The sequence below is a fragment of the Lasioglossum baleicum genome, unplaced genomic scaffold (assembly GCF_051020765.1).
Source record: "Lasioglossum baleicum unplaced genomic scaffold, iyLasBale1 scaffold0782, whole genome shotgun sequence".
In the NCBI taxonomy this organism is placed as follows: domain Eukaryota; kingdom Metazoa; phylum Arthropoda; class Insecta; order Hymenoptera; family Halictidae; genus Lasioglossum; species Lasioglossum baleicum.
The window spans coordinates 4,910-27,937 of record NW_027469841.1 but is presented as its reverse complement, the minus strand read 5'-3'; the positions used below and the strand labels follow the sequence as shown (position 1 = coordinate 27,937).

The following is a 23,028-nucleotide window of genomic DNA, read 5'->3' as shown; positions in this document are numbered from 1 at the left end:
AATACACTTCTGAAACGAAGGATCGTCGAATCTGACATAAGATCGCATAAATCGTGATCGTGCTTGCAGAATCGGAGTTTCTGTGCCAATTTCCCTTCGTTGCATGCAAATGCACTGATCTATCACGCGGAACAGCGATTCCGCACAGAAATACACTTCTCAAACGAAGAATCGTCGAATCTGACATAAGATCGCATAAATCGTGATCATGCTTGCAGAATCGGAGTTTCTGTGCCAATTTCCCTTCGTTGCATGCAAATGCACTGATCTATCACGCGAAACAGCGATTCCGCACAGAAATACACTTCTGAAACGAAGAATCGTCGAATCTGCCATTATATCGCATAAATCGTGATCGTGCTTGCAGAATCGGAGTTTCTGTGCCAATTTCGCATATTTGCATTCAAATGCACTGATCTAGCATGCGAAACAGCGATTCCGCACAGAAATACACTTCTGAAACGAAGAATCGTCGAATCCGACATAAGCTCGCATAAATCGTGATCGTGCTTGCAGAATCGGAGTTTCTGTGCCAATTTCGCATATTTGCATTCAAATGCACTGATCTATCACGGGGAACAGCGATTCCGCACAGAAATACACTTCTGGAACGAAGGATCTTCGAATCTGACATAAGATCACATAAATCGTGATCGTGCTTGCAGAATCGGAGTTTCTGTGCCAATTTCCACTCGTTGCATGCAAATGCACTGATCTAGCACGCGAAACAGCGATTCCGCACAGAAACACACTTCTGAAACGAAGAATCGTCGAATCTGACATAAGCTCGAATAAATCGTGATCGTGCTTGTCGAATCGGAGTTTCAGTGCCAATTTCGTATATTTGCATGCAAATGCACTGATCTATCACGCGGAACAGCGATTCCGCACAGAAATACACTTCTCAAACGAAGAATCGTCGGATCTGACATAAGATCGCATAAATCGTGATCATGCTTGCAGAATCGGAGTTTCTGTGCCAATTTCCCTTCGTTGCATGCAAATGCACTGATCTATCACGCGAAACAGCGATTCCGCACAGAAATACACTTCTGAAACGAAGAATCGTCGAATCTGCCATTATATCGCATAAATCGTGATCGTGCTTGCAGAATCGGAGTTTCTGTGCCAATTTCGCATATTTGCATTCAAATGCACTGATCTAGCATGCGAAACAGCGATTCCGCACAGAAATACACTTCTGAAACGAAGAATCGTCGAATCCGACATAAGCTCGAATTAATCGTGATCGTGCTTGCCGAATCGGAGTTTCTGTGCCAATTTCCCTTCGTTGCATGCAAATGCACTGATCTATCACTCGGAACAGCGATTCCGCACAGAAATACACTTCTGAAACGAAGAATCGTCGAATCTGACATTATATCGCATAAATCGTGATCGTGCTTGCAGAATCGGAGTTTCTGTGCCAATTTCGCATATTTGCATTCAAATGCACTGATATATCACGCGAAACAGCGATTCCGCACAGAAATACACTTCTGAAACGAAGAATCGTCGAATCTGACATAAGCTCGCATAAATCGTGATCGTGCTTGCAGAATCGGAGTTTCTGTGCCAATTTCGCATATTTGCATTCAAATGCACTGATCTATCACGGGGAACAGCGATTCCGCACAGAAATACACTTCTGGAACGAAGGATCTTCGAATCTGACATAAGATCACATAAATCGTGATCGTGCTTGCAGAATCGGAGTTTCTGTGCCAATTTCCACTCGTTGCATGCAAATGCACTGATCTATGACGCGGAACAGCGATTCCGCACAGAAATACACTTCTGGAACGAAGAATCGTCGAATCTGACATAAGCTCGAATAAATCGTGATCGTGTTTGCCGAATCGGAGTTTGGTGTGCCAATTTCGTATATTTGCATGCAAATGGACTGATCTAGCACGCGAAACAGCGATTCCGCAGAGAAATACACTTCTGAAACGAAGAATCGTCGAATCTGACATAGGATCGCATAAATCGTAATCGTGCTTGCAGAATCGGAGTTTCTGTGCCAATTTCGCATATTTGCATTCAAATGCACTGATCTATCACGCGGAACAGCGATTCCGCACAGAAATACACTTCTGAAACGAAGAATCGTCGAATCTGACATTATATCGCATAAATCGTGATCGTGCTTGCAGAATCGGAGTTTCTGTGCCAATTTCGCATATTTGCATTCAAATGCACTGATCTGTCACGCGAAACAGCGATTCCGCACAGAAATACACTTCTGAAACGAAGAATCGTCGAATCTGACATAAGCTCGAATAAATCGTGATCGTGCTTGCCGAATCGGAGTTTCTGTGCCAATTTCCCTTCGTTGCATGCAAATGCACTGATCTATCACGCGGAACAGCGATTCCGCACAGAAATACACTTCTGAAACGAAGGATCTTCGAATCTGACATAAGCTCGAATAAATCGTGATCGTGCTCGTCGAATCGGAGTTTCAGTGCCAATTTCGTATATTTGCATGCAAATGCACTGATCTAGCACGTGAAACAGCGATTCCGCACAGAAATACACTTCTGAAACGAAGAATCGTCGAATCTGACATAGGATCGCATAAATCGTAATCGTGCTTGCAGAATCGGAGTTTCTGTGCCAATTTCGCATATTTGCATTCAAATGCACTGATCTATCACGCGAAACAGCGATTCCGCAGAGAAATACACTTCTGAAACGAAGAATCGCCGAATCTGACATAAGCTCGAATAAATCGTGATCGTGCTTGTCGAATCGGAGTTTCAGTGCCAATTTCGTATATTTGCATGCAAATGCACTGATCTAGCACGTGAAACAGCGATTCCGCACAGAAATACACTTCTGAAACGATGAATCGTCGAATCTGACATAGGATCGCATAAATCGTAATCGTGCTTGCAGAATCGGAGTTTCTGTGCCAATTTCGCATATTTGCATTCAAATGCACTGATCTATCACGCGAAACAGCGATTCCGCAGAGAAATACACTTCTGAAACGAAGAATCGTCGAATCTGACATAAGCTCGAATAAATCGTGATCGTGCTTGCCGAATCGGAGTTGCTGTGCCAATTTCCCTTCGTTGCATGCAAATGCACTGATCTATCACGCGGAACAGCGATTCCGCACAGAAATACACTTCTGAAACGAAGGATCGTCGAATCTGACATAAGATCGCATAAATCGTGATCATGCTTGCAGAATCGGAGTTTCTGTCCAATTTCCCTTCGTTGCATGCAAATGCACTTATCTATCACGCGAAACAGCGATTCCGCACAGAAATACACTTCTGAAACGAAGAATCGTCGAATCCGACATAAGCTCGAATTAATCGTGATCGTGCTTGCCGAATCGAAGTTTCTGTGCCAATTTCCCTTCGTTGCATACAAATGCACTGATCTATCACGCGGAACAGCGATTCCGCACAGAAATACACTTCTGAAACGAAGAATCGTCGAATCTGACATTATATCGCATAAATCGTGATCGTGCTTGCAGAATCGGAGTTTCTGTGCCAATTTCGCATATTTGCATTCAAATGCACTGATCTGTCACGCGAAACAGCGATTCCGCACAGAAATACACTTCTGAAACGAAGAATCGTCGAATCTGACATAAGCTCGAATAAATCGTGATCGTGCTTGCCGAATCGGAGTTGCTGTGCCTATTTCGTATATTTGCATGCAAATGCACTGATCTAGCACGCGAAACAGCGATTCCGCACAGAAATGCTCTTCTGAAACGAAGAATCGTCGAATCTGACATAAGGTCGAATCAATCGTGATTGTGCTCGCCGAATCGGAGTTTCTGTGCCAATTTACCTTCGTTGCATGCAAATGGACTGATCTAGCACGCGAAACAGCGATTCCGCACAGAAATACACTTCTGAAACGAAGAATCGTCGAATCCGACATAAGCTCGAATTAATCGTGATCGTGCTTGCAGAATCGGAGTTTCTGTGCCAATTTCGCATATTTGCATTCAAATGCACTGATCTGTCACGCGAAACAGCGATTCCGCACAGAAATACACTTCTGAAACGAAGAATCGTCGAATCTGACATAAGCTCGAATAAATCGTGATCGTGCTTGCCGAATCGGAGTTGCTGTGCCCATTTCGTATATTTGCATGCAAATGCACTGATCTAGCACGCGAAACAGCGATTCCGCACAGAAATACACTTCTGAAACGAAGAATCGACGAATCTGACGTAAGCTCGAATAAATCGTGATCGTGCTTGCCGAATCGGAGTTTCTGTGCCAATTTCGCTTCGTTGCATGCAAATGCACTGATCTATCACGCGGAACAGCGATTCCGCACAGAAATACACTTCTGAAACGAAGGATCGTCGAATCTGACATAAGATCGCATAAATCGTGATCGTGCTTGCAGAATCGGAGTTTCTGTGCCAATTTCCCTTCGTTGCATGCAAATGCACTGATCTATCACGCGGAACAGCGATTCCGCACAGAAATACACTTCTCAAACGAAGAATCGTCGAATCTGACATAAGATCGCATAAATCGTGATCATGCTTGCAGAATCGGAGTTTCTGTGCCAATTTCCCTTCGTTGCATGCAAATGCACTGATCTATCACGCGAAACAGCGATTCCGCACAGAAATACACTTCTGAAACGAAGAATCGTCGAATCTGCCATTATATCGCATAAATCGTGATCGTGCTTGCAGAATCGGAGTTTCTGTGCCAATTTCGCATATTTGCATTCAAATGCACTGATCTAGCATGCGAAACAGCGATTCCGCACAGAAATACACTTCTGAAACGAAGAATCGTCGAATCCGACATAAGCTCGCATAAATCGTGATCGTGCTTGCAGAATCGGAGTTTCTGTGCCAATTTCGCATATTTGCATTCAAATGCACTGATCTATCACGGGGAACAGCGATTCCGCACAGAAATACACTTCTGGAACGAAGGATCTTCGAATCTGACATAAGATCACATAAATCGTGATCGTGCTTGCAGAATCGGAGTTTCTGTGCCAATTTCCACTCGTTGCATGCAAATGCACTGATCTATGACGCGGAACAGCGATTCCGCACAGAAATACACTTCTGGAACGAAGAATCGTCGAATCTGACATAAGCTCGAATAAATCGTGATCGTGTTTGCCGAATCGGAGTTTGGTGTGCCAATTTCGTATATTTGCATGCAAATGGACTGATCTAGCACGCGAAACAGCGATTCCGCACAGAAACACACTTCTGAAACGAAGAATCGTCGAATCTGACATAAGCTCGAATAAATCGTGATCGTGCTTGTCGAATCGGAGTTTCAGTGCCAATTTCGTATATTTGCATGCAAATGCACTGATCTATCACGCGGAACAGCGATTCCGCACAGAAATACACTTCTCAAACGAAGAATCGTCGGATCTGACATAAGATCGCATAAATCGTGATCATGCTTGCAGAATCGGAGTTTCTGTGCCAATTTCCCTTCGTTGCATGCAAATGCACTGATCTATCACGCGAAACAGCGATTCCGCACAGAAATACACTTCTGAAACGAAGAATCGTCGAATCTGCCATTATATCGCATAAATCGTGATCGTGCTTGCAGAATCGGAGTTTCTGTGCCAATTTCGCATATTTGCATTCAAATGCACTGATCTAGCATGCGAAACAGCGATTCCGCACAGAAATACACTTCTGAAACGAAGAATCGTCGAATCCGACATAAGCTCGAATTAATCGTGATCGTGCTTGCCGAATCGGAGTTTCTGTGCCAATTTCCCTTCGTTGCATGCAAATGCACTGATCTATCACTCGGAACAGCGATTCCGCACAGAAATACACTTCTGAAACGAAGAATCGTCGAATCTGACATTATATCGCATAAATCGTGATCGTGCTTGCAGAATCGGAGTTTCTGTGCCAATTTCGCATATTTGCATTCAAATGCACTGATATATCACGCGAAACAGCGATTCCGCACAGAAATACACTTCTGAAACGAAGAATCGTCGAATCTGACATAAGCTCGCATAAATCGTGATCGTGCTTGCAGAATCGGAGTTTCTGTGCCAATTTCGCATATTTGCATTCAAATGCACTGATCTATCACGGGGAACAGCGATTCCGCACAGAAATACACTTCTGGAACGAAGGATCTTCGAATCTGACATAAGATCACATAAATCGTGATCGTGCTTGCAGAATCGGAGTTTCTGTGCCAATTTCCACTCGTTGCATGCAAATGCACTGATCTATGACGCGGAACAGCGATTCCGCACAGAAATACACTTCTGGAACGAAGAATCGTCGAATCTGACATAAGCTCGAATAAATCGTGATCGTGTTTGCCGAATCGGAGTTTGGTGTGCCAATTTCGTATATTTGCATGCAAATGGACTGATCTAGCACGCGAAACAGCGATTCCGCAGAGAAATACACTTCTGAAACGAAGAATCGTCGAATCTGACATAGGATCGCATAAATCGTAATCGTGCTTGCAGAATCGGAGTTTCTGTGCCAATTTCGCATATTTGCATTCAAATGCACTGATCTATCACGCGAAACAGCGATTCCGCAGAGAAATACACTTCTGAAACGAAGAATCGTCGAATCTGACATAAGCTCGAATAAATCGTGATCGTGCTTGCCGAATCGGTGTTGCTGTGCCAATTTCCCTTCGTTGCATGCAAATGCACTGATCTATCACGCGGAACAGCGATTCCGCACAGAAATACACTTCTGAAACGAAGGATCGTCGAATCTGACATAAGATCGCATAAATCGTGATCATGCTTGCAGAATCGGAGTTTCTGTGCCAATTTCACTTCGTTGCATGCAAATGCACTTATCTATCACGCGAAACAGCGATTCCGCACAGAAATACACTTCTGAAACGAAGAATCGTCGAATCCGACATAAGCTCGAATTAATCGTGATCGTGCTTGCCGAATCGAAGTTTCTGTGCCAATTTCCCTTCGTTGCATGCAAATGCACTAATCTATCACGCGGAACAGCGATTCCGCACAGAAATACACTTCTGAAACGAAGAATCGTCGAATCTGACATTATATCGCATAAATCGTGATCGTGCTTGCAGAATCGGAGTTTCTGTGCCAATTTCGCATATTTGCATTCAAATGCACTGATCTGTCACGCGAAACAGCGATTCCGCACAGAAATACACTTCTGAAACGAAGAATCGTCGAATCTGACATAAGCTCGAATAAATCGTGATCGTGCTTGCCGAATCGGAGTTTCTGTGCCAATTTCCCTTCGTTGCATGCAAATGCACTGATCTATCACGCGGAACAGCGATTCCGCACAGAAATACACTTCTGAAACGAAGGATCTTCGAATCTGACATAAGCTCGAATAAATCGTGATCGTGCTCGTCGAATCGGAGTTTCAGTGCCAATTTCGTATATTTGCATGCAAATGCACTGATCTAGCACGTGAAACAGCGATTCCGCACAGAAATACACTTCTGAAACGAAGAATCGTCGAATCTGACATAGGATCGCATAAATCGTAATCGTGCTTGCAGAATCGGAGTTTCTGTGCCAATTTCGCATATTTGCATTCAAATGCACTGATCTATCACGCGAAACAGCGATTCCGCAGAGAAATACACTTCTGAAACGAAGAATCGCCGAATCTGACATAAGCTCGAATAAATCGTGATCGTGCTTGTCGAATCGGAGTTTCAGTGCCAATTTCGTATATTTGCATGCAAATGCACTGATCTAGCACGTGAAACAGCGATTCCGCACAGAAATACACTTCTGAAACGATGAATCGTCGAATCTGACATAGGATCGCATAAATCGTAATCGTGCTTGCAGAATCGGAGTTTCTGTGCCAATTTCGCATATTTGCATTTGTTCAAAAACCTAAAGTCCGTTTTCTCATTAACGTCAAAGCGACCGTATTATATGTATTTATTTCGTACACAATCGACATCGGTGCGCCAGAAGAACGCGATCGTGAGTTTTTGCTCATCGCTGCGACAAGTGACAACAACCGGCGAGGTGATCGACCGCCGATGTAAACCTCGCCGGATCGAAGCAGTCATTGAACCCGTCGAATTGTATCGTGGGCCATCGCATCGTGTTTTCCTTATTCCGATTCCGTTCCCCTAGTCCGTTGTTTCCTCCGCGGCACCGTTTATGAGGTCATTAACCTAATGAACGTTGCTGCGATCCTCCCTGTGTAATTTTAAAGTCCCCACTCCTTAATCCTTCCAACACCGATGGCCCACGCGGGTATAAAAGAGATGTATGTGCGCTCATCGGCGAATTCTAGCAAGTTCTAGTCTGTCATACTGACACACGCTACTGTTTACACGTTCATTACGCCCGGTTGACTCGCGATACTTGCGCTTTCACACCGACCGTACTCACTCATTTTTCATTAGAACATTTCACATCGTTTCTCCATATGTATTTACCTGTTGTCTTTTTAAATATATTTTGTTAGTTCATTCTGCCTCAACACTCTCTCGCATTACCTTCCGCTTCATCCCTTTCATAACTAGAGTTTACAACATTTTGGTCCTTCGAGCCGGATTTCTTCTGAATCCGTACATACAGTCTATCCTACCACCCTCTCTTTCTCCTTGCACACTCCATCGTTTCGCTGACGCCATCGCATTCTACGATCATCCATCCTTCTCCTCGTCTCATTCTCATTCATCTCATCATGGAGACATTGTGTGCCGATCAACAAGTGCTGCATGGACGTATGGCTCGCACTGTTGACAACGTCCGCAAGCTGGGCAAGGCCAAAGTCACGAAGGCTATCATCGAGGTCCAGTTGCGGAATCTGGACGCCCGTTGGAAGGAGTTCCAAGACAACGACGTGAGCATTCGCCATGCCGCCACGGAGGATGACCGCAAAGGGGACTACTTCTCCCTGGACATCTTTGGCGCCGGAGAAGAGGCATACTGTCTGCAGAGGGGCGAATTGATGGAGTGGTTCGAGGATCTCGATTCGTCCAGGAAGTCGATGACCGGTGACGTTTCGATACCTAACCCCTGTTCACCGGCGGAAGTCCGACAGATCGGCGGTGCCAACGGCGACGATATCGCAACACCAGCGAACACCTCGCCCATCCAGGTGCATGTGTCCCAGTCCACGCTCCCCCAGGCAGACTTGCCCACCTTCACGGGGATCTATCATGAGTGGATTCGCTACAGAGATCTTTTCACGACTCTCGTACTGGAAAACAACTCCTGGAGCGACGCAGAGCGGTTCCATTACCTGACTGCAAGCCTGAGCGGAGAAGCCGCTCAACTCATCCAACGTGTTCCAATCTCAGGTCGCAATTTCCCTCGGGCGTGGGAGTTGTTGGAACACCGATATGAGAATCGAAGGCTTCTCGTCGATGCCCAGTTCGAGCTGCTGTTCAGCATGACCGAGTGCCGCACACACACTGCCGGAGAGCTCACACGGATCCTGAACTGCATGTGTAATGTGTCGTCGAACTTGAACTCTCTGGACATCCCCGTCGACGACACATCATTCTGGATGGTCCAGTACGTCGTGCGCATTTTAGATGACCACACACTCAAACACTGGGAGCGGTCCCTAGGCAGCAGAACGGACCCCCCCGCATTCTCTGAGCTGCTCGAGTTTCTCGAGAAGACGGTCCGAACACTGGAGGCCATAGAGACGCGAGCTGGGACACGGCGATCTGCACCTCGAGTTACAACGACCAAGGTCAAGACGCATCACACCTCTACCGACACCGACGTCGTCCAGAAGCGGACAGCTTGCTCACTTTGCCAGGGCAGGCACCCGATCTATTTCTGTCAGGCATACAAGGGAAAATCGCCACAGGAACGATTGAAATGGGTCAAGTCCTCCGCGCTTTGCCAGAACTGCCTTGGACGACATGAGACCAACGCGTGTCGAACCACACACACGTGTCATCAGTGTGCGCAACCGCACCACACTACACTCCACGACGCCATACGTGGGACAGGTTCTACGAAGGTGAATAGCATGGTCACCTCCAACGGTTCAGAGCGTCAGAACGACCCAGCTGCAGTCATACTCGCCACAGCTCTCATTTCTGTGGGGGCGCATGGTCGGGTCCGTACTGTCCGAGCCCTCATAGATCCATGCTCCGAGGTGACACTGGTCAGCGAATCACTGGTGCAAACCCTGCGAGCCTCGAGGAAATCCTGCTCGCATGTTGTCGTGGGAGCTGGTGCAAATCCTACAGCAACGGTGCGAGGCAAGGCCACGCTTACGATCGCACCTCGAGACCAGTCGTCCATCTGCCGCACCGTGGAGGCGCTCATTTTGCCACGCCTCACGCACTACCGTCCACCAGGACATCATGGGTCTCATACATGGCCTCACATCGCAGGGCTCAAGCTAGCTGATCCTGACACAACGTCCACGCAGCCGATCGAACTCTTGTTGGGAGCAGACGTGTACCCGACGATCATTTTAGACGGAATTCGTCGTGGTGGCCGCCGCATGCCGATCGCGCAGGAAACAATCTTCGGCTGGATTCTGTCAGGTCCCACCACGAGATCGGGTTCGTCCTCATCAACTGCCTTCACCCACGCTTGCACCATCGTCGATTTGACATCTCTGATTCAACGGTTCTGGGAACAGGAGGAGGTTTCAACTTCGGACACACCAATGTCCAGCGAGGAAGCAGCCTGCGACTCCATGTTCGCAAGCACCCACACTCGAGAGGACGATGGCAGATACGTGGTGAGATTGTGTCTTAACAACCATTCGCAGGTCCTGGGAGAGACACACGGCGCAGCCAGGAAAATTCTATTGGCCAACGAGCGACGACTCCACGGAAATCACCTGCTACGGATGGCCTACAACCAGTTCATGGCGGATTATCGGGACCTCGGGCATATGCAGCCAGTTCCGGAAGAAGATTGGGTCACGCAGCGCCCCCATTTCTATCTGCCTCATCATGGGGTGATGAAGGTCACGGACTCCTCCACCAAACTGAGGGTCGTCTTCAACGGGTCTAAGAAGTCGTCCATCGGCACGTCGTTGAATGACCACCTATCAGCTGGTCCTAAATTACAGTTGAATCTGATGGACGTCCTACTTCGGTGGAGGCGACACCGAGTTGCTTTCATCGCCGACATCGAGAAGATGTACCGGCAGATCAAGATCCATCGTGACGACTGGGACTACCAACGGATCCTGTGGAGAGACAGTCCTGACCAGCCCATCATCCCTCACCATCTTACCACGGTCACGTATGGTCTGACCTGCGCTCCTTACCTCGCCATCCGGACGCTCCTCCAACTTGCTAAGGATGAAGGAGCACGGTTTCCGATCGGCGCAACCCTCCTACAGGAATCCACCTACGTAGATGACATACTGTCGGGGGCAGACACCACCTACGAGGCGTTACAAGTGCAGAAGAGCATAATTGGACTTTGCAGGGCGGGCGGATTCACCCTGAAGAAGTGGAACGCCAATCGTTCTGCCCTGTTATCCAAGTTGCCATCTGATTCTCTGGCAACGTCGTCTTCTTTGCCGTGGCACCCCGAGCTAGGCTGCAGCGCACTGGGACTCACATGGCATCCCGACACGGACGACCTTTCCTTCTCCGTGAAACCTCCCAGCTCCTTCCCCATACTTACCAAGCGCCATGTCCTGTCGCAGATAGCAAAATTATTCGATCCCCTTGGCTGGTTAGCGCCTTTCGTCATCCGAGGCAAGATCCTGATGCAACAGCTCTGGAAAGAGCAGCTGGGATGGGACGACGTGCTTCCCCCCCTGGCGACGGAGCAGTGGAAGGACATAATCACCGAGATGCCCACCTTGGCTGAGATTCGCGTTCCACGGTGGATCGGAGTGACCAGCGAACAGTCGTCCAGTCACCTGCATATTTTCGTCGATGCAAGTCAGAAGGCCTTCGCTGCAGTGGCGTATCTCCGCATCGAGGACACCACTAATACCGCCTCCGCCTCGCTGTTAGTGGCAAAATCGAAGACTGCGCCACTGAAGGTCGTGTCTCTACCTCGGCTCGAACTTTGCGCTGCTGTATTAGGAGCTCGACTACTCTCCCACATTCGCCGAGAGCAGCGGATCACCGTCGACGAGGTGCACCTGTGGTCAGACTCTACCGTCGCGCTAGCATGGTTACGAGGCGAGCCGTTCCGCTGGAACACGTACGTCGCCAACCGCGTCTCTGAGTTTCAGACTACCGTCCCAGACGTTCGCCTACACCATGTGGGCACGAAGGACAACCCGGCGGACTGCGCCTCGCGAGGAACATCATCCGCCCAGTTGCGCGACCATCCGCTTTGGTGGCACGGTCCCGGATGGCTGATCAGTCCACCCTGTACGTGGGACTCAGCCCTCCCTGCTTTCATCACAACAGAAGAAGAAAAGGCCACAGCAGCATCCCTCCACACCAGCATCCCTGTCGCACCTCCGCTTCTCCTACGATACTCGTCCTTCGATCGCCTCCTAAGAATCGCCGCCTGGTGTTTACGATGGCGAAACACATCACGTAGAGGTTCACAAAGTCTGGAGTTACGACCAGACGAGCTACGACAGGCAGAGCTTCGCGTGATCCAACTTGCCCAGCGCTGCGATTACTCTGATGTCATCACCGCAGTGTCCACCGGTGGTACGGTCGGACGGTCGTCTCCACTCCGTGCGATGGCACCATTTCTGGATGACCAAGGCGTTCTACGCGTTGGAGGTCGCCTGAAACATTCGCTGCTATCTTTCGACGAGCAGCACCCGATCATTTTGGCTCCGGAGTCCCCCCTCACCCGTCTTGTCATCGGCCATCACCACCGGCGCACCCTGCATGGAGGAGTGCAACTCACGCTGGCCTCCATTCGTCAACGATTTTGGGTTCCACAAGGCCGACGAATGGTGAAACAGTGCATCTCCCGATGCATCGTATGCCTTCGATGGCGGGCGGCAACGAAGAAGCAAATGATGGGTGACCTCCCCTCCACAAGAGTGACTCCGACGCGACCTTTTCTCCACACCGGCGTTGACTATGCTGGCCCGATGCTCATCCGGACGACGGCAGGACGAGGACACAAAGCGACCAAAGGTTACGTTGCGATTTTTGTCTGTTTCAGCACTCGAGCCGTACACATCGAAGCTGTCTCCGACTACTCAACCCCCGCCTTCCTAGCTGCCTTCCGCCGTTTCTCCGGTCGGCGCGGCCTGTGCTCCACCCTGAGCAGTGACTGCGGGACCAACTTTGTCGGAGCAGACCAGGAGCTGCGACGATTGTTCACCGCCTCGTCCAAGGAGGCAGCGGCCATCTCCCACCACATGTCCAATAACGGTGTGCAATGGAAATTCATTCCACCCGCCGCACCACATTTTGGTGGACTGTGGGAAGCTGCTGTCCGCTCCGTCAAACATCATCTGCGGCGCGTCATCGGCGACGCAACTCTGACGTTCGAGGAGCTCACCACCGTTCTCTGTCAGGTGGAGGCTTGCCTTAACTCACGCCCACTGCAGGCGCTGACCGACGATCCAGAGGACCTCAGTCCCCTGACGCCAGGACATTTCCTTATTGGAGAACCTCTGTTGGCCGTGCCCGAACCAACGCTGCAGGACGTCCCGACGCACCGACTCTCCCGATGGCAACAGCAACAACAACGGGTAGAGCATTTCTGGCGCCGCTGGTCCAGTGAATACCTGCACCAGCTCCAGACGCGGAAAAAATGGACCACCAGGCATCCATCACTGACCATCGGGGAGTTGGTTCTACTCAAGTCGGAGCTGACACCCCCTTGCAAGTGGCCATTAGCTCGTGTTACAGAGGTACATCCGGGATCCGACGGGCTTATCCGAGTCGTTACCGTACGAACCGCGACAAGTCAATTTAAACGCCCCATCACGAAAATCGTTCCCTTGTACCGCGAATCAGAACACTAATTGTGCTATTTATTTTCGATTATATTCATTCGTTCTTCATTTGCGATTCTCATTTGATTATTTTTCAGTCCGTATTTATACTCTGTTCATCGTCTATTGTATTCGGCGACTGCCGAAGGCGGGCGGAATGTTCAAAAACCTAAAGTCCGTTTTCTCATTAACGTCAAAGCGACCGTATTATATGTATTTATTTCGTACACAATCGACATCGGTGCGCCAGAAGAACGCGATCGTGAGTTTTTGCTCATCGCTGCGACAAGTGACAACAACCGGCGAGGTGATCGACCGCCGATGTAAACCTCGCCGGATCGAAGCAGTCATTGAACCCGTCGAATTGTATCGTGGGCCATCGCATCGTGTTTTCCTTATTCCGATTCCGTTCCCCTAGTCCGTTGTTTCCTCCGCGGCACCGTTTATGAGGTCATTAACCTAATGAACGTTGCTGCGATCCTCCCTGTGTAATTTTAAAGTCCCCACTCCTTAATCCTTCCAACACCGATGGCCCACGCGGGTATAAAAGAGATGTATGTGCGCTCATCGGCGAATTCTAGCAAGTTCTAGTCTGTCATACTGACACACGCTACTGTTTACACGTTCATTACGCCCGGTTGACTCGCGATACTTGCGCTTTCACACCGACCGTACTCACTCATTTTTCATTAGAACATTTCACATCGTTTCTCCATATGTATTTACCTGTTGTCTTTTTAAATATATTTTGTTAGTTCATTCTGCCTCAACACTCTCTCGCATTACCTTCCGCTTCATCCCTTTCATAACTAGAGTTTACAACAGCATTCAAATGCACTGATCTATCACGCGGAACAGCGATTCCGCACAGAAATACACTTCTGAAACGAAGGATCGTCGAATCTGACATAAGATCGCATAAATCGTGATCATGCTTGCAGAATCGGAGTTTCTGTCCAATTTCCCTTCGTTGCATGCAAATGCACTTATCTATCACGCGAAACAGCGATTCCGCACAGAAATACACTTCTGAAACGAAGAATCGTCGAATCCGACATAAGCTCGAATTAATCGTGATCGTGCTTGCCGAATCGAAGTTTCTGTGCCAATTTCCCTTCGTTGCATACAAATGCACTGATCTATCACGCGGAACAGCGATTCCGCACAGAAATACACTTCTGAAACGAAGAATCGTCGAATCTGACATTATATCGCATAAATCGTGATCGTGCTTGCAGAATCGGAGTTTCTGTGCCAATTTCGCATATTTGCATTCAAATGCACTGATCTGTCACGCGAAACAGCGATTCCGCACAGAAATACACTTCTGAAACGAAGAATCGTCGAATCTGACATAAGCTCGAATAAATCGTGATCGTGCTTGCCGAATCGGAGTTGCTGTGCCTATTTCGTATATTTGCATGCAAATGCACTGATCTAGCACGCGAAACAGCGATTCCGCACAGAAATGCTCTTCTGAAACGAAGAATCGTCGAATCTGACATAAGGTCGAATCAATCGTGATTGTGCTCGCCGAATCGGAGTTTCTGTGCCAATTTCCCTTCGTTGCATGCAAATGGACTGATCTAGCACGCGAAACAGCGATTCCGCACAGAAATACACTTCTGAAACGAAGAATCGTCGAATCCGACATAAGCTCGAATTAATCGTGATCGTGCTTGCAGAATCGGAGTTTCTGTGCCAATTTCGCATATTTGCATTCAAATTCACTGACCTATCACGCGAGTCAGCGATTCCGCACAGAAATGCTCTTCTGAAACGAAGAATCGTCGAATCCGACATAAGCTCGAATTAATCGTGATCGTGCTTGCAGAATCGGAGTTTCTGTGCCAATTTCGCATATTTGCATTCAAATTCACTGACCTATCACGCGAGTCAGCGATTCCGCACAGAAATGCTCTTCTGAAACGAAGAATCGTCGAATCTGACATAAGGTCGAATCAATCGTGATCGTGCTCGCCGAATCGGAGTTTCTGTGCCAATTTCCCTTCGTTGCATGCAAATGCACTGATCTATCACGCGAAACAGCGATTCCGCACAGAAATGCACTTCTGAAACGAAGAATCGTCGAATCTGGCATAAGCTCGAATAAATCGTGATCGTGCTTGTCGAATCGGAGTTGCTGTGCCAATTTCGTATATTTTCATGCAAATGCACTGATCTATCACGCGGAACAGCGATTCCGCACAGAAATACACTTCTGAAACGAAGGATCGTCGAATCTGACATAAGGTCGAATCAATCGTGATCGTGCTTGCGAATCGGAGTTGCTGTGCCAATTTCCCTTCGTTGCATGCAAATGGACTGATCTAGCACGCGAAACAGCGATTCCGCACAGAAATACACTTCTGAAACGAAGAATCGTCGAATCCGACATAAGCTCGAATTAATCGTGATCGTGCTTGCCGAATCGAAGTTTCTGTGCCAATTTCGCATATTTGCATTCAAATGCACTGATCTAGCATGCGAAACAGCGATTCCGCACAGAAATACACTTCTGAAACGAAGAATCGTCGAATCCGACATAAGCTCGAATTAATCGTGATCGTGCTTGCCGAATCGGAGTTTCTGTGCCAATTTCCCTTCGTTGCATGCAAATGCACTGATCTATCACTCGGAACAGCGATTCCGCACAGAAATACACTTCTGAAACGAAGAATCGTCGAATCTGACATTATATCGCATAAATCGTGATCGTGCTTGCAGAATCGGAGTTTCTGTGCTAATTTCGCATATTTGCATTCAAATGCACTGATCTATCACGCGAAACAGCGATTCCGCACAGAAATACACTTCTGAAACGAAGAATCGTCGAATCTGACATAAGCTCGCATAAATCGTGATCGTGCTTGCAGAATCGGAGTTTCTGTGTCAATTTCGCATATTTGCATTCAAATGCACTGATCTATCACGCGGAACAGCGATTCCGCACAGAAATACACTTCTGAAACGAAGGATCTTCGAATCTGACATAAGATCACATAAATCGTGATCGTGCTTGCAGAATCGGAGTTTCTGTGTCAATTTCCCTTCGTTGCATGCAAATGCACTGATCTATGACGCGGAACAGCGATTCCGCACAGAAATACACTTCTGGAACGAAGAATCGTCGAATCTGACATAAGATCGTATAAATCGTGATCGCGCTTGCAGAATCGAAGTTTCTGTGAAAATTTCGCATATCTGCATTCAAATTCACTGACCTATCACGCGAGACAGCGATTCCGCACAGAAATGCTCTTCTGAAACGAAGAATCGTCGAATCTGACATAAGGTCGAATCAATCGTGATCGTGCTTGCCGAATCGGAGTTTCTGTGCCAATTTCCCTTCGTTGCATGCAAATGGACTGATCTAGCACGCGAAACAGCGATTCCGCACAGAAATACACTTCTGAAACGAAGAATCGTCGAATCTGACATATGCTCGAATAAATCGTGATCGTGCTTGTCGAATCGGAGTTTCAGTGCCAATTTCGTATATTTGCATGCAAATGCACTGATCTAGCACGTGAAACAGCGATTCCGCAGAGAAATACACTTCTGAAACGAAGAATCGTCGAATCTGACATAAGCTCGAATAAATCGCGATCGTGATTGCAGAATCGAAGTTTCTGTGCCAATTTCGCATATTTGCATTCAAATTCACTGACCTATCACGCGAGTCAGCGATTCCGCACAGAAATGCTCTTCTGAAACGAAGAATCGTCGAATCTGACATAAGGTCGAATCAATCGTGATCGTGCTCGCCGAATCGGAGTTTCTGTGCCAATTTCCCTTCGTTTCATGCAAATGCACTGATCTATCACGCGGAACAGCGATTCCGCACAGAAATACACTTCTGAAACGAAGGATCGTCGAATCTGACATAAGGTCGAATCAATCGTGATCGTGCTTGCGAATCGGAGTTGCTGTGCCAATTTCCCTTCGTTGCATGCAAATGGACTGATCTAGCACGCGAAACAGCGATTCCGCACAGAAATACACTTCTGAAACGAAGAATCGTCGAATCTGACATAGGATCGCATAAATCGTAATCGTGCTTGCAGAATCGGAGTTTCTGTGCCAATTTCGCATATTTGCATTCAAATGCACTGATCTATCACGCGAAACAGCGATTCCGCAGAGAAATACACTTCTGAAACGAAGAATCGTCGAATCTGACATAAGGTCGAATCAATCGTGATCGTGCTTGCCGAATCGGAGTTGCTGTGCCAATTTCCCTTCGTTGCATGCAAATGGACTGATCTAGCACGCGAAACAGCGATTCCGCACAGAAATACACTTCAGAAACGAAGAATCGTCGAATCTGACATAAGCTCGAATAAATCGTGATCGTGCTTGTCGAATCGGAGTTTCAGTGCCAATTTCGTATATTTGCATGCAAATGCACTGATCTAGCACGTGAAACAGCGATTCCGCACAGAAATACACTTCTGAAACGAAGAATCGTCGAATCTGGCATAAGCTCGAATAAATCGCGATCGTGCTTGCAGAATCGAAGTTTCTGTGCCAATTTCGCATATTTGCATTCAAATTCACTGACCTATCACGCGAGTCAGCGATTCCGCACAGAAATGCTCTTCTGAAACGAAGAATCGTCGAATCTGACATAAGCTCGAATAAATCGTGATCGTGCTTGTCGAATCGGAGTTTCAGTGCCAATTTCGTATATTTGCATGCAAATGCACTGATCTAGCACGTGAAACAGCGATTCCGCACAGAAATACACTTCTGAAACGAAGAATCGTCGAATCTGACATAAGCTCGAATAAATCGCGATCGTGCTTGCAGAATCGAAGTTTCTGTGCTAATTTCGCATATTTGCATTCAAATTCACTGACCTATCACGCGAGTCAGCGATTCCGCACAGAAATTCTCTTCTGAAACGAAGAATCGTCGAATCTGACATAAGGTCGAATCAATCGTGATCGTGCTCGCCGAATCGGAGTTTCTGTGCCAATTTCCCTTCGTTGCATGCAAATGCACTGATCTATCACGCGAAACAGCGATTCCGCACAGAAATGCACTTCTGAAACGAAGAATCGTCGAATCTGACATAAGCTCGAATAAATCGTGATCGTGCTTGTCGAATCGGAGTTGCTGTGACAATTTCGTATATTTGCATGCAAATGCACTGATCTATCACGCGGAACAGCGATTCCGCACAGAAATAACTTCTGAAACGAAGGATCGGCGAATCTGACATAAGATCACATAAATCGTGATCGTGCTTGCAGAATCGGAGTTTCTGTGCCAATTTCCCTTCGTTGCATGCAAATGCACTGATCTATCACGCGGAACAGCGATTCCGCACAGAAATACACTTCTGAAACGAATGATCTTCGAATCTGACATAAGATCACATAAATCGTGATCGCGCTTGCAGAATCGAAGTTTCTGTGCCAATTTCGCATATCTGCATTCAAATTCACTGACCTATCACGCGAGTCAGCGATTCCGCACAGAAATGCTCTTCTGAAACGAAGAATCGTCGAATCTGACATAAGGTCGAATCAATCGTGATCGTGCTTGTCGAATCGGAGTTTCAGTGCCAATTTCGTATATTTGCATGCAAATGCACTGATCTAGCACGTGAAACAGGGATTCCGCAGAGAAATACACTTCTGAAACGAAGAATCGTCGAATCTGACATAAGCTCGAATAAATCGTGATCGTGCTTGTCGAATCGGAGTTTCAGTGCCAATTTCGTATATTTGCATGCAAATGCACTGATCTAGCACGTGAAACAGCGATTCCGCACAGAAATACACTTCTGAAACGAAGAATCGTCGAATCTGACATAGGATCGCATAAATCGTAATCGTGCTTGCAGAATCGGAGTTTCTGTGCCAATTTCGCATATTTGCATTCAAATGCACTGATCTATCACGCGAAACAGCGATTCCGCAGAGAAATACACTTCTGAAACGAAGAATCGTCGAATCTGACATAAGCTCGAATAAATCGTGATCGTGCTTGTCGAATCGGAGTTTCAGTGCCAATTTCGTATATTTGCATGCAAATGCACTGATCTAGCACGTGAAACAGCGATTCCGCACAGAAATACACTTCTGAAACGAAGGATCTTCGAATCTGACATAAGATCACATAAATCGTGATCGTGCTTGCAGAATCGGAGTTTCTGTGTCAATTTCCCTTCGTTGCATGCAAATGCACTGATCTATGACGCGGAACAGCGATTCCGCACAGAAATACACTTCTGGAACGAAGAATCGTCGAATCTGACATAAGATCGTATAAATCGTGATCGCGCTTGCAGAATCGAAGTTTCTGTGAAAATTTCGCATATCTGCATTCAAATTCACTGACCTATCACGCGAGACAGCGATTCCGCACAGAAATGCTCTTCTGAAACGAAGAATCGTCGAATCTGACATAAGGTCGAATCAATCGTGATCGTGCTTGCCGAATCGGAGTTTCTGTGCCAATTTCCCTTCGTTGCATGCAAATGGACTGATCTAGCACGCGAAACAGCGATTCCGCACAGAAATACACTTCTGAAACGAAGAATCGTCGAATCTGACATATGCTCGAATAAATCGTGATCGTGCTTGTCGAATCGGAGTTTCAGTGCCAATTTCGTATATTTGCATGCAAATGCACTGATCTAGCACGTGAAACAGCGATTCCGCAGAGAAATACACTTCTGAAACGAAGAATCGTCGAATCTGACATAAGCTCGAATAAATCGCGATCGTGATTGCAGAATCGAAGTTTCTGTGCCAATTTCGCATATTTGCATTCAAATTCACTGACCTATCACGCGAGTCAGCGATTCCGCACAGAAATGCTCTTCTGAAACGAAGAATCGTCGAATCTGACATAAGGTCGAATCAATCGTGATCGTGCTCGCCGAATCGGAGTTTCTGTGCCAATTTCCCTTCGTTTCATGCAAATGCACTGATCTATCACGCGGAACAGCGATTCCGCACAGAAATACACTTCTGAAACGAAGGATCGTCGAATCTGACATAAGGTCGAATCAATCGTGATCGTGCTTGCGAATCGGAGTTGCTGTGCCAATTTCCCTTCGTTGCATGCAAATGGACTGATCTAGCACGCGAAACAGCGATTCCGCACAGAAATACACTTCTGAAACGAAGAATCGTCGAATCTGACATAGGATCGCATAAATCGTAATCGTGCTTGCAGAATCGGAGTTTCTGTGCCAATTTCGCATATTTGCATTCAAATTCACTGACCTATCACGCGAGTCAGCGATTCCGCACAGAAATGCTCTTCTGAAACGAAGAATCGTCGAATCTGACATAAGCTCGAATAAATCGTGATCGTGCTTGTCGAATCGGAGTTTCAGTGCCAATTTCGTATATTTGCATGCAAATGCACTGATCTAGCACGTGAAACAGCGATTCCGCACAGAAATACACTTCTGAAACGAAGAATCGTCGAATCTGACATAAGCTCGAATAAATCGCGATCGTGCTTGCAGAATCGAAGTTTCTGTGCTAATTTCGCATATTTGCATTCAAATTCACTGACCTATCACGCGAGTCAGCGATTCCGCACAGAAATTCTCTTCTGAAACGAAGAATCGTCGAATCTGACATAAGGTCGAATCAATCGTGATCGTGCTCGCCGAATCGGAGTTTCTGTGCCAATTTCCCTTCGTTGCATGCAAATGCACTGATCTATCACGCGAAACAGCGATTCCGCACAGAAATGCACTTCTGAAACGAAGAATCGTCGAATCTGACATAAGCTCGAATAAATCGTGATCGTGCTTGTCGAATCGGAGTTGCTGTGACAATTTCGTATATTTGCATGCAAATGCACTGATCTATCACGCGGAACAGCGATTCCGCACAGAAATAACTTCTGAAACGAAGGATCGGCGAATCTGACATAAGATCACATAAATCGTGATCGTGCTTGCAGAATCGGAGTTTCTGTGCCAATTTCCCTTCGTTGCATGCAAATGCACTGATCTATCACGCGGAACAGCGATTCCGCACAGAAATACACTTCTGAAACGAATGATCTTCGAATCTGACATAAGATCACATAAATCGTGATCGCGCTTGCAGAATCGAAGTTTCTGTGCCAATTTCGCATATCTGCATTCAAATTCACTGACCTATCACGCGAGTCAGCGATTCCGCACAGAAATGCTCTTCTGAAACGAAGAATCGTCGAATCTGACATAAGGTCGAATCAATCGTGATCGTGCTTGTCGAATCGGAGTTTCAGTGCCAATTTCGTATATTTGCATGCAAATGCACTGATCTAGCACGTGAAACAGGGATTCCGCAGAGAAATACACTTCTGAAACGAAGAATCGTCGAATCTGACATAAGCTCGAATAAATCGTGATCGTGCTTGTCGAATCGGAGTTTCAGTGCCAATTTCGTATATTTGCATGCAAATGCACTGATCTAGCACGTGAAACAGCGATTCCGCACAGAAATACACTTCTGAAACGAAGAATCGTCGAATCTGACATAGGATCGCATAAATCGTAATCGTGCTTGCAGAATCGGAGTTTCTGTGCCAATTTCGCATATTTGCATTCAAATGCACTGATCTATCACGCGAAACAGCGATTCCGCAGAGAAATACACTTCTGAAACGAAGAATCGCCGAATCTGACATAAGCTCGAATAAATCGTGATTGTGCTTGTCGAATCGGAGTTTCAGTGCCAATTTCGTATATTTGCATGCAAATGCACTGATCTAGCACGTGAAACAGCGATTCCGCAGAGAAATACACTTCTGAAACGAAGAATCGTCGAATCTGACATAGGATCGCATAAATCGTAATCGTGCTTGCAGAATCGGAGTTTCTGTGCCAATTTCGCATATTTGCATTCAAATGCACTGATCTATCACGCGAAACAGCGATTCCGCAGAGAAATACACTTCTGAAACGAAGAATCGTCGAATCTGACATAAGCTCGTATAAATCGTGATCGTGCTTGCCGAATCGGTGTTGCTGTGCCAATTTCCCTTCGTTGCATGCAAATGCACTGATCTATCACGCGGAACAGCGATTCCGCACAGAAATACACTTCTGAAACGAAGGATCGTCGAATCTGACATAAGATCGCATAAATCGTGATCATGCTTGCAGAATCGGAGTTTCTGTGCCAATTTCACTTCGTTGCATGCAAATGCA

The 23,028-nt window shown here is 46.9% G+C and overlaps 1 protein-coding gene across 1 annotated transcript; it reads left to right on the top strand.

Annotated features, from left to right (window-relative positions):
- Positions 1 to 8,675: 8,675 nt before the first annotated feature.
- On the top strand, positions 8,676 to 13,808 carry LOC143220345 (uncharacterized; the record flags this gene model as incomplete). Its single annotated transcript, XM_076446010.1, has 1 exon — positions 8,676 to 13,808. A coding segment is annotated over exon 1 (5,133 nt), but the record flags the coding sequence as incomplete, so codon positions are not given.
- Positions 13,809 to 23,028: the final 9,220 nt, after the last annotated feature.